This window comes from Salmo trutta, chromosome 37 (assembly GCF_901001165.1).
Source record: "Salmo trutta chromosome 37, fSalTru1.1, whole genome shotgun sequence".
NCBI classification, from domain to species: domain Eukaryota; kingdom Metazoa; phylum Chordata; class Actinopteri; order Salmoniformes; family Salmonidae; genus Salmo; species Salmo trutta.
The window spans coordinates 197070-209316 of record NC_042993.1 but is presented as its reverse complement, the minus strand read 5'-3'; the positions used below and the strand labels follow the sequence as shown (position 1 = coordinate 209316).

The 12247-nt window shown below is 44.4% G+C and overlaps 1 protein-coding gene across 2 annotated transcripts; it reads right to left on the bottom strand.

Annotated features, from left to right (window-relative positions):
• Positions 1 to 1548: 1548 nt before the first annotated feature.
• Positions 1549 to 12097, bottom strand: LOC115177471 (protein DBF4 homolog A). Of its 2 annotated transcripts, XM_029738273.1 has the most exons (13): positions 11902 to 12097; positions 11471 to 11563; positions 11185 to 11357; positions 7156 to 7350; positions 6970 to 7020; positions 6697 to 6766; positions 6501 to 6589; positions 6361 to 6406; positions 4158 to 4203; positions 3908 to 4033; positions 3477 to 3600; positions 3207 to 3331; positions 1549 to 2863 (listed from the first exon to the last, which is right to left on the bottom strand). In XM_029738273.1, the coding sequence occupies exons 2-13, from the start codon at positions 11514 to 11516 to the stop codon at positions 1963 to 1965; spliced, it is 1992 nt and encodes a 663-aa protein (XP_029594133.1). In that variant the 5' UTR covers positions 11517 to 11563; positions 11902 to 12097; the 3' UTR covers positions 1549 to 1962. The 2 variants fall into 2 exon arrangements, with proteins under 2 accessions (XP_029594133.1, XP_029594132.1); XM_029738272.1 differs by having other exon boundaries at positions 11471 to 12097.
• Between the last annotated feature and the right edge of the window lie 150 nt (positions 12098 to 12247).

The following is a 12247-nucleotide window of genomic DNA, read 5'->3' as shown; positions in this document are numbered from 1 at the left end:
AAGCCCATGAATACACTTCAGTGCCAATGACCAGCCATCAGCATTGTTGGGCAAAGGTGGTATGGGTTAAACTAAGCTTAGGTTTAGGGTAGGGTCCCAAGGATTCCAAATAGCCCTAACCTATCCAGATTAGTGGCCAGAAAGACTTGTTTATTTCCTCCAGTATTGCCTGGCAAAAACAGAGTAGGCCTACATTAATCATCCATATAAAATACAGTTTAGCAATGAACTACTGACTCATCATTCCCAGAACAACAGGCTACGGGCAGTTCTGGGAGAAGGCAACAGAGTTGATAAATATTAACAATTGATATGTTAATCCTTTGCACATGAACGCTCACTCATTCGGGAACAATTGCAATCAATATATATTTATGCTCAGTGTGTCGTCGGGATCCTTGTTGGAGAGTTTTTTGTCCTGTTGGAGTTTTTGTCCGCGTTCTCTCTCTCTCGGTTAGAATGGATCTTTCAAAGCGACATTCATTAATGTCGTTATAGAATGGATGTTTCGTCGGTCTTCGCGTTCGATGATATCGAAATTCTAGCTGCAGACTATTAATTAATATCAAAGACTTGTTATTATTCTGTCGGTATCGATAGTCTAAAAGTTTAACCACGTGGTATGGTTAAACTTCAGTAGAGGAATGCATGGTCAAACCTTGGCTCTCTCTTCTGAGGTAAGCTGGTCTATAGAAAGTAACCCTGGGTGGGCTTATATACTGAACGTAGAAAAACTGTCACGTGACGCCTTGTCCTGTCTGTGTCCCTGGGGGCGTGCCGATGACTGAGTTAAGCTTTGAACAGAAATACAATTCTATCACATTAACATCAGTACATAGCCTCTCAACATATTCCAAATAGCTTTAATCTTATTAAATCATTGTATACAACCGTTTGATGTAAGTCTCACCGCTGAGGCTAGTATATAAACCTTAGTATGGTAATATGGCCATATTGTCTCTAATGAGCCTCACAAAATTGTACCAAGCGGACCAGTTCGTAGCTGGATTTTTCACCTGATCTTTTATACCTTCTCCAGAACATAAATGTCGTTCGGTTCTCCAATTCTGTGAGGTGGAAGAATCCTTTGTTCTCTCCATGAAAACACTCTGTCTCTTTATACTGGGGCCATGAGGCAGGACATTCTCCTTTGGAATTTTACGACCGCCTTCACACAGCCTTGTGTCAGAAGTATAGAGGTCGGGGGATGGTGCATAAAAAAACCCAGAGGGCAACGTCATGACAACTGTTATGGAGGGAAAGAGGAAGCAATCCCTCTCGCCTTGTCTCAGAGTGTCTCTGTGTTGGTGGCTGTGTAAGAGGACGATGTGCTTTATGACAAGTTAGCCTTGAGGGAGTCCTCTCCTTTGTGTAACACAGCATGTCCAGGGTCAGAGCTATGTACTCTATGAGAATGTGCTCATTCAACTGATCACAGACATGTCAGAGCGGTTTAGGTAGTCTTTCATTTATCAAACAGACATCACGTAGATACTTTTTTCACCTGTACAATACATACGGAAATGTAATGACAATTCAATAGAAGACTTTCGGTTGTATCCCTTTTTATTTATTATTATATATATATTTTTTTCATTTACAATACCACATACCAAAAACACAACCATGCAGTTCCTCTGGACACCAGAACACATGCAGGATAGTGCTCCAGCCTGTTCTCCAGATAAAACCAGTCATGGTAAAAAAGCCAGGTAGACTAAAAGCTGCCATGGTTAAATCAACACAACAGTGTTGCGCCACCACCCTCCCAACCCGAAGGGAACTATTCCCTTTATAGAAGTCATAAATTTAAAGAGCCAGTCAATGGGTTCCCATGTAGATCTGCTATGACACTCAATGAAACTGTCATACAATAAGTTCATACAGTGAGTCTGTTACAGGTTAGTGCTCATATTGGGAAGATTCTGGGTCACCCTAACCCCCCCCCCCCGACTCTCCTCTCTAGCTGGGGAAGGCCTGGAACTCCCAGTCTATGTTCTCACTGCTCACTGGAGTCGAACAGTGGGGAAAGCCTCTGAACTCACACTCCATGTCCTCACTGGAGTGGAACAGCTGCCAGAGGTTCAGCAGAGAGCTGCTGGGAACATTGCTCGGTTTTTCCTGCTCCTTTGCAGTCTGCTGCTTCTCAACTTTCCTTCTCTTCCGTCTGTAATCCCTGACCCTCCTATGTAACGTCCTGGCAGGAGGGGTGTGTGTCTCCGTGTCACCTGCCTCGAGCTCCGGAACACCTCCCGTATTCCCGGGAAGAGTATCCCCAGCCAACGTATCGTGACTCAGTTCACTCTCCTCTAAAGCTCTGAGCTTGTGGTGTTCTGAAGGCCCTGCCACCTCGTGCTGACTGGAAGGGACCTTCACACCTACACCTGGATCGCCACATTGTAAATCCTCTGTGTGACCAAATGAAGAGCGGCCATCTTTGTCTGTGTGAGTTCTCTGGCCCTGATGGGAAAGTCTGGGGTTGGCGACAGAGTCATGGGTAGAAGGGTCTATTTCTGCATTAGACACAGGTGTCTGACTCAGCCCAGCCCTCTGGGGGTGCTTGCGCGGAGATCCCTGTCGGCAGCGTTGTTTGCAGGACAGGGATCTGTGCTTGGGCTGGGGTCTGTCTGGGACGTAAGAGCACCTCTTCTCCCCCTCGCTGGTGCTGTGGGGAACAGGGGCTCCTCGGCTGTGCTTCCGAGGCTGTTCCAAGGGGTTTTCCACACTCTGGGAGAGAGGGGGCTCCACTGTAGTAGACCAGAGGGACATTAATCCCCCATTCAGCTCTTTGGTTTCCACACCTCCCTCCATCTGTATGCTGGGTCCAGGAACACACAACAGGGAGGTTATGCTGTACTTTGACCTGTGGGAACAAAAAATTACTTATAGATGTGGTGATCAGCACAACATAGAAAATCAGGGGTGAAAAAAAAAAACAGGCAATCTGCAAAATGTTTCACACAACATTGCATTAGTTTTCCTAACAAACATGTGACTGAACAGCATTCAATATGTGTGCATTTACTTTTGATTTGGGTAGATTTTGCTCGTGTGGACAATTGGTAGCGCATGGTGCTTGCAACGCCAGGGTTGTGGGTTCCATTCCCACGGGGAATTATGAAAATGTATGCACTCACTACTGTAAGTCGCTCTGGATAAGAACATCTGCTAAATGACTCAATTGTAAAAATGTAAGACTACTGCACCTTGTGGTTGGAGTTTGTGTTGTTTTGACGTGACTGAAGTTGAAGGGCAGTGTGGTGATGAGCCTGTCCACCACCACGTACTCATCAGTTCTGGAGAAGGCCTTGTGCTGCTCGCTCTGCAGGTGCTGCAGAATACAGACACAAGTCAAGCATTACTACGTCTGCTACCACTACATCAAGTACATAAGGCCTTTTGTACATGATTAGGTCCTCGTTATAAACACGTGTTAACTATGTTTACATACATTAAACAGATGTATTCTAACTCACAGCTTGGATGTTGTTGTATTTGAGCGTGCAGCACTCGCAGTAGCCTCCACGTTTCTTCTCCCTGTTCCTCCTGCCCCGGTCCTGCCCCCTCTCCTCACTGGCTGACTCTCTTGCCCCTCGGTTCCTGAGACACCCATAGGTCAGTAAGTAATAGCCAGGTCAAAGTTCAATCACATATTAGTTGCCTAGCAACCAAGACTTAGCAGTTAGTCCCAGAGGGTGCTAAGCAATACATAACCGTTTCCTGCTGTAGCAATCCTCATCAACAACAGTAGGAAAAGCTGGATGTTTTGGTGAATCAGGTAAAACACAAATGCCAAGACAGGGGAATATACTGCCACACTGCTTCTTCTGTAATTGGTGGATTTTCTTTATGTTCACAACAAGAAGGGTTAAGAAAGGTGAGGCGTTTAGTGAATGAGACTCCATACCCGTGCTCTTTAGGTCTCTTCCCAGAGTGTTCCTGGTCCTCTACATAGAATGGACTGCAGGGGGGAGCTGACGTTAGGTTAAACTCTGGCATTTTCGGCATGGCCAGATAAATTGGACGGTAATGTCTGGCAGAGAGACATAAGATAGATGCTATATTACATGCTCAAACACCAACTTAAGACAATAAGAATTGCCTTAATATGTCAATACTACAGACATCGGAGTATGTCATCTCTTTTATAGACCCACCTGCTGGAGTCCTCTACCTTTACAAAGGGTTTACGGATCCTTCCACCTGAGCAAAACACAGAACAATGCATTAGAGACAGTGCCTACAGTGAGGGAAAAAAGTATTTGATCCCCTGCTGATTTTGTACGTTTGCCCACTGACAAAGAAATGATCAGTCTATAATTTTAATGGTAGGTTTATTTGAACAGTGAGAGACAGAATAACAACAAAAAAATCCAGAAAAACGCATGTCAAAAATGTTACAAAATGATTTGCATTTTAATGAGGGAAATAAGTATTTGATCCCTCTGCAAAACATGACTTAGTACTTGGTGGCAAAACCCTTGTTGGCAATCACAGAGGTCAGATGTTTCTTGTAGTTGCCACCGGGTTTGCACACATCTCAGGAGGGATTTTGTCCCACTCCTCTTTGCAGATCTTCTACAAGTCATTAAGGTTTCGAGGATGACGTTTGGCAACTCGAACCTTCAGCTCCCTCCACAGATTTTCTATGGGATTACGGTCTGGAGACTGGCTAGGCCACTCCAGGACCTTAATGTGCTTCTTCTTGAGCCACTCCTTTGTTGCTTTGGCCGTGTGTTTTGGGTCATTGTCATGCTGGAATACCCATCCACGACCCATTTTCAATGCCCTGGCAGAGGGAAGGAGGTTCTCACCCAAGATTTGACGATACATGGCCCCGTCCATCGTCCCTTTGATGCGGTGAAGTTGTCCTGTCCCCTTAGCAGAAAAACACCCTCAAAGCATAATGTTTCCACCTCCATGTTTGACGGTGGGGATGGGGTTCTTGGGGGTCATAGGCAGCATTCCTCCTCCTCCAAACACGGCAAGTTGAGTTGATGCCAAAAGAGCTCCATTTTGGTCTCATCTGACCACAACACTTTCACCCAGTTGTCCTCTGAATCATTCAGATGTTCATTGGCAAACTTCAGACGGGCATGTATATGTGCTTTATTGAGCAGGGGGACCTTGCGGGCGCCGCAGGATTTCAGTCCTTCACGGCGTAGTGTTACCAATTGTTTTCTTGGTGACTATGGTCCCAGCTGCCTTGAGATCATTGACAAGATTCTCCCGTGTAGTTCTGGGCTGATTCCTCACCGTTCTCATGATCATTACAACTCCACGAGGTGAGATCTTGCATGGAGCCCCAGGCCGAGGGAGATTGACAGTTCTTTTGTGTTTCTTCCATTTGTGAATAATCGCACCAACTGTTGTCACCTTCTCACCAAGCTGCTTGGCGATGGTCTTGTAGCCCATTCCAGTCTTGTGTAGGTCTACAATCTTGTCCCTGACATCCTTGGAGAGCTCTTTGGTCTTGGCCATGGTGGAGAGTTTGGAATCTGACTTGATTGATTGCTTCTGTGGACAGGTGTCTTTTATACAGGTAACAAACTGAGATTAGGAGCACACCCTTTAAGAGTGTGCTCCTAATCTCAGCTCGTTACCTGTATAAAAGACACCTGGGAGCCAGAAATCTTTCTGATTCAGAGGGGGTCAAATACTTATTTCCCTCATTAAAATGCAAATCAATTTTTTGTTGTTATTCTGTCTCTCACTATTCAAATAAACCTACCATTAAAATTATAGACTGATCATTTCTTTGTCAGTGGGCAAACGTACAAAATCAGGAGGGGATCAAATACTTTTTTCCCTCACTGTATGTCTGGTTCAAATAACTTCTCATAATGATATACAGGAGGACGGCTCATAATAATGGCTGGATGGAGCAAATAGAATGGCATCAAACACATGGGCTCCTGAGTGGCGCAGCGGTCGAAGGCACTGCATCTCAGTGCACAAGGCGTCACTGCAGACCCTGGTTTGAGTCCAGGCTGTATCACAACTGGCCATGTTTGGAAATCCCAGAGGGCGGCGCACAATTGGCCCAGCGTCATCCGGGGTAGGCCATCATTGTAAATAAGAATTTGTTCTTAACTGACTTGCCTAGTTAAATAAATAAAATAAAAAATGTATTTGATACCATTCCACTGATTCTGCTCCAGCCATTACCACAAGCCCGTCCTCCCCAATTAAGGTGCCACCGACCTCCTGTGAATACCAGTGTTATCGTAGAACCACTATCAACCTCAACCTTAATCTACTGAGACGATATACGTAGAAGGTTTTAGAAGTTCTCTATAACAATACAGTGATGAAGCGGTAAACAGACAACAGAGTCACATGCAACAGGACATTATTTACCCATATACTTCTGGAAGGCAGGTTTTCCTGTAGGTTCTCCTTTGGCCTACATTAGTAAGGAATAACACACAAGACTCATGTAAGTGATATGTTATTCCAGGAAAGAACTGTCAAAATATCAGTCAAGAAACATGACTTACACTTTTCTTGACAGCAGCTGTGGTTGCGGTTGGCTTTTCAGCAGTATACTTAACATTCCTTTTCTTCTTTTCCATATAAGCGATTACATCTGGAATTGAAGGAAATTCAAAAAATATTTTTTGCATACGAAAGTATCATTGTCATAATAAGCATTATGTCAACATTTCTTATCAAACAAATGAATAGACATGTTACCATCAATGTACAGGATTTTCACTCCCCACTCCAGAGCATTGGACAGGATCTCGTTGACTTGTATTCTCACCTACAGGGTAAAAACAAATAAACATCTTAACCGAAGAACTGAAATCCAAAGTTTCTCCTGAAGTATGAACAAACATTTTGATCCAAAGTGCAAACTTTCCTGAAGTTCCTGACGACTATCAGTCAGAAACAATAAAAGTAACATGTAGCAAGCATTAGGTTGGAAATAGCTTGCCAAACTCATTAGTGAGGATCTTAACAAACCTGCTCTTTTACGACTCTCCTCACAAAAGACTTGCCCCTGCTTATGACCACCTGTCAAATACCAGAGAGATAGGGAGAGATGGATAAATATATATATGGATAGCTTCGGTTATACAGCAGATCATGGAAAATTATCCCACTGAGATACAGATACCATTGAGACACAGAGAGGAATAGTTGGCTCACCATGTCTGTCTGGCCCTGGGAGCTTCCTTTGAGGCTGTCTCTGTGGCTGTCGGGACGGGGGCGAGAGTGGGGGGAGCTGTGCCCAGAGTCAGGGCTTGGGACAAGTGAGTCACGGCCATGACACTGCACATACCTGGCCTCTCTCTTATTAGACACCAGGTACTTGATCTCCTTGCTGAAGAACTTCTCCACCGTCTGAGAGAGGGGACAGAGACACTGGGTTAGACACGAGGGGGGACGGTCTGTGCATATTTGTAAACAACAGCTGGTGCACGAAATCTAAGGAAGTCTCTAGATTTTGCTCGCCTGAAGTAGAGTATATTGTGATAAATTGCAGGCCACACTACTTGCCTAGAGAGTTTTCAGCCATACTTTTCGTGGCTGTTTATTTACCACCACAGACAGATGCTGGCACTAAGACCGCACTCAGTCAACTGTACAAGGAAATAAGCAAACAGGAAACCACTCACCCAAAGGCTGCGCTCCTAGTGGCCAGAGACTTTAATGCAGGGAAACTTACATCAGTTCTACCAAATTTCTATCAACATGTTAAATGATCACCTGTACTCCACACACAGAGACGCATACAAAGCTCTCCCTCGCCCTCCATTTGGTAAATCTGACCACAACTCTATCTTCCTGATTCCTGCTTACAAGCAAAAATTAAAGGAAGCACCAGTGTCTCGGTCTATAAAAAAAAGTGGTCAGATGGAGCAGATGCTAAACTACAAGACTGTTTTGCTATCACAGACTGGAACATGTTCCGGGATTCTTCCGATGGCATTGAGGAGTACACCACATCAGTCACTGACTTTATCAATAAAGAAGCCATGGATTACAGGCAACATTCGCACTGAGCTAAAGGGTAGAGCTGCCGCTTTCAAGGTGCGGGACTCTAACCCAGAAGCTTACAAGAAATCCTGCTATGCCCTGCGATGAACCATCAAACAGGCAAAGCGTCAATACAGAGCTAAGATTGAATCATACTACACCGGCTCCGACGCTCATCTTATGTGGAAGGGCTTGCAAACTATTACAGACTACAAAGGGAAGCACAGCCGCGAGCTGCCCAGTGACACAAGCCTACCAGACGAGCTAAATCACTTCTATGCTCGCTTCAAGGAAAACAACACTGAGGCATGCATGAGAGCATCAGCTGTTCCGGACAACTGTGATCACGCTCTCCGTAGCCGACGTGAGTAAGACCTTTAAACAGGTCAACATACACAAGGCTGCGGGGCCAGACGGATTACCAGGACGTGTGCTCCGGGCATGTGCTGACCAACTGGCAAGTGTCTTCACTGACATTTTCAACATGTCCCTGATTGAGTCTGTATTACCAACATGCTTCAAGCAGACCACCATAGTCCCTGTGCCCAAGAACACAAAGGCAACCTGCCTGAATGACTACAGACCCGTAGCACTCACGTCCGTAGCCATGAAGTGCTTTGAAAGGTTGGCAATGGCTCACATCAACACCATTATCCCAGAAACCCTAGACCCACTAATTTGCATACCGTCCAAACAGATCCACAGATGATGCAATCTCTATTGCACTCCACACGGCCCTTTCCCACCTGGACAAAAGGAACACTTATGTGAGAATGCTGTTCATTGACTACAGCTCAGCGTTCAACACCATAGTACCCTCAAAGCTCATCACTAAGCTAATGATCCTGGGACTAAACACCTCCCTCTGCAACTGGATCCTGGACTTCCTGACGGGCCGCCCCAGGTGGTCAGGGTAGGTAGCAACACATCTGCCACGCTGATCCTCAACACTGGAGCTCCACTGGGGTGCGTGCTCAGTCCCCTCCTGTATTCCCTGTTCACCCACGACTGCATGGCCAGGCACGACTCCAACACCATCATTAAGGGCGGCAGCGTAGCATAGTGGTTAGAGCGTTGGACTAGTAACCGAAAGGTTGCAAGATCGAATCCCCGAGCTGACAAGGTACAAATCTGTCATTCTGCCCCTGAACAAGGCAGTTAACCCACTGTTCCTAGGCCGTCATTGAAAATAAGAATTTGTTCTTAACTGACTTGCCTAGTTAAATAAAGGTAAAATAAAAATAAAAAAGTTTGCAGACGACACAACAGTGATCACCGACAACGACGAGACAGCCTATAGGGAGGAGGTCAGAGACCTGGCCGGGTGGTGCCAGAATAACAACCTCTCTCTCAATGTAACCAAGACTAAGGAGATGATTGTGGACTACAGGAAAAGGAGGACCGAGCACGCCCCCATTCTCATCGACGGGGCTGTAGTGGAGCAGGTTGAGAGCTTCAAGTTCCTTCGTGTCCATATCAACAACAAACTAGAAATGGTCCAAACACACCAAGACAGTCGTGAAGAGGGCACGACAAAGCCTATTCAGGAAACTAAAAAGATTTGTCAAGGGCCCTGAGATCCTGCAACACCGAGAGCATCCTGACCGGTTGCATCACTGCCTGGTACGGCAATTGCTCGGCCTCTGACCGCAAGGCACTACAGAGGGTAGTGCGTACGGCCCAATACATCACTGGGGCAAAGCTGCCTGCCATCCAGGACCTCTACACCAGGTGGTGTCAGAGGAAGGCCCTAAAAATTGTCAAAGACCCCAGTCATAGACTGTTCTCTCTACTACCGCATGGCAAGCCGTACCGGAGTGCCAAGTCTAGGAGAAAAAGGCTTCTCAACACTTTTTACCCCCAAGCCATAAGACTCCTGAACAGGTTATCAAATGGCTACCCAGACTATTTGCATTGTGTGCCCCCCCCCCCCCAACCAACCTCTCTTTTTATGCTGCTGCTACTCTCTGTTTATCATACATGCATAGTCACTTTAACTATACATTCATGTACATACTACCTCAATTGGGCCAACCAACCAGTGCTCCCACACATTGGCTAACCGGGCTGTCTGCATTGTGTCCCGCCACCCACCAACCCCTCTTTTACGCTACTGCTACTCTCTCTTCATCATATTTGCAGTCACTTTAACCATATCTACATGTACATACTACCTCAATCAGCCTGACTAACCGGTGTCTGCATGTAGCCTCGCTACTTTTATAGCCTGTCTTTTTACTGTTGTTTTATTTCTTTACTTACCCATTGTTCACCTAACACCTTTTTTGCACTATTGGTTAGAGCCTGTAGGTAAGCATTTCACTGTAAGGTCTACACCTGTTGTATTCGGCGCACGTGACAAATAAACTTTGATTTGGGGGAAGAACACACAAGGTCCATCCTGAGCCAGAGTATTAATCAAATACTGTATTTAAAATGGTGGTGAAAAGAGAGAAATGACAGCAGGCAGCAGTGCAAGGGGCTTCAGGGCCTCTAATAGGACCCCACACGCACAATCTTGCACAAAGTTTTGAGCTGCTGCACTCCGGAAGGAGATATAGGTCCCACTGTTCAGCAAGAATAGGAGCAGGTTGTGCTTGATTGCGTCAGCTATCAGGTTGCTGAACAGTGGGACATAGGACAGATGCAGGCCCAGTACATGGTCGGACAGTTAGGCCGCAGACTTTAAATATGTGTGACTTGAGTACTAACTTTCCAATGTTTTCCGTACTACATGTATTATAGTGTAGTGTTTGTATGCTGACTTCACAAAATGAATTTCTATGTAAATGGACAATAACTTACTGTATGTATATTGTATCAAAGTGAGTCAACCAGAGAGATAACAACTCTGGTAACAAGACAGAAGCAATCACTAGAAGAGTTATGTTCCAAAAGACTGAAAGCCACTCCTCCTCCACAGTAAGTACACAGTAGCCACATTGGTGTGAAAGGCAGCAAGTTGTCATTTCACTTCAAAATGGTCCATGATCAGCAGTATGTCAACACAACAGCTTATTAACAATTCACACAACCTGTCAATTTGAATGTCCTATTTCGCTGGCTCAGGAATTATTATCCCTTTTGTTAAAGGCAGGCAAGCTGATAACTGTATCATCCACATTCAATTTGCTATAATACTTTACTGTCTATGTCATGATGTCAAATGCTAACAGATGTAAACACATATTCACTTACCCCTCCAAACCTTTTGATATCATTCTCTAATGTCTCTGCTCTTCTGTTTGATGGCAAATCTAAGTAGAATAGTTTCCCAGTGAAAGGCTTTTTTTGGGCAGGATAAGATTCACATGGTGGTTTGGCATGGCTCTTCGATGCTGACTTGTGCCCCTTATCAGCGAGTTTGGGGTCTGAAAAAGTAGCAAAGTTAGTTTCAATTTTTGACGGAACTTTCTTGTAGATAAGGCTCATCAACAATGTAGTAATAACGTTCGCTAGTTACATGTTTAAAAATATCCCTTACCTTGTAAACGGGGTTTTGTAGACCTTTGGGTGCGTCTAGATTTCATCTTATTCAATATAATTTGAGAGGAGAATAGAATATCCTTGTATTCTCCTGTGTTGTAAGCAATAGACATGTTTACAAACTGAGTTAATGGATGCCGACGTTAACCGTTGTAACGTTATCTAGCTAAACTGCATAAAATCGTTAGCTTTAAAAACAAACAAAAATAAGTTTAAAAAGTAATGTAAATATTGACATAGTTAGAGAAGTTTAAAATAGAAAAATAGGACTTCAAAGAAAACGAACAGACCCAAGCAAGCAACAAAACCGTACCACGGCAATTTATTTGTTTTTATAGCCTGTTTTATAAACTACAGGAAGTGGAATCTGCCAGCTAGCTACTAAGTAACGTTAGCTTGCTAAATCATTGGCTAAAAGTTCATATATACCTCGTGAGAGCCCGTGGTCTTGTAAAACAATACATTTCCGTAAATTGACATTTGTTCCCGCCGATTTTCACGAAAGTTCAGTACAGTATCTTTAAATTGTTTTGGTTCCGCTAAGATTACTTTGTTGCCATAATATTTTGTTGTGCCATAGATGTTCTGTTCTTTCCCGCTTCGAAAAATCCCGTCATTCCAAAAAGGGGGTGTTGTTGCTGAAAGTTATCATTGCTTTCGAATGCGATGTTTCCACATATTTTTTAAAAGTAAAAATGTATCAAGCAAGCAACTGATGACTTTATCCTTAACGAATAATTTATTGAGAAATTGGAATTTGTCATATTTATAGGTA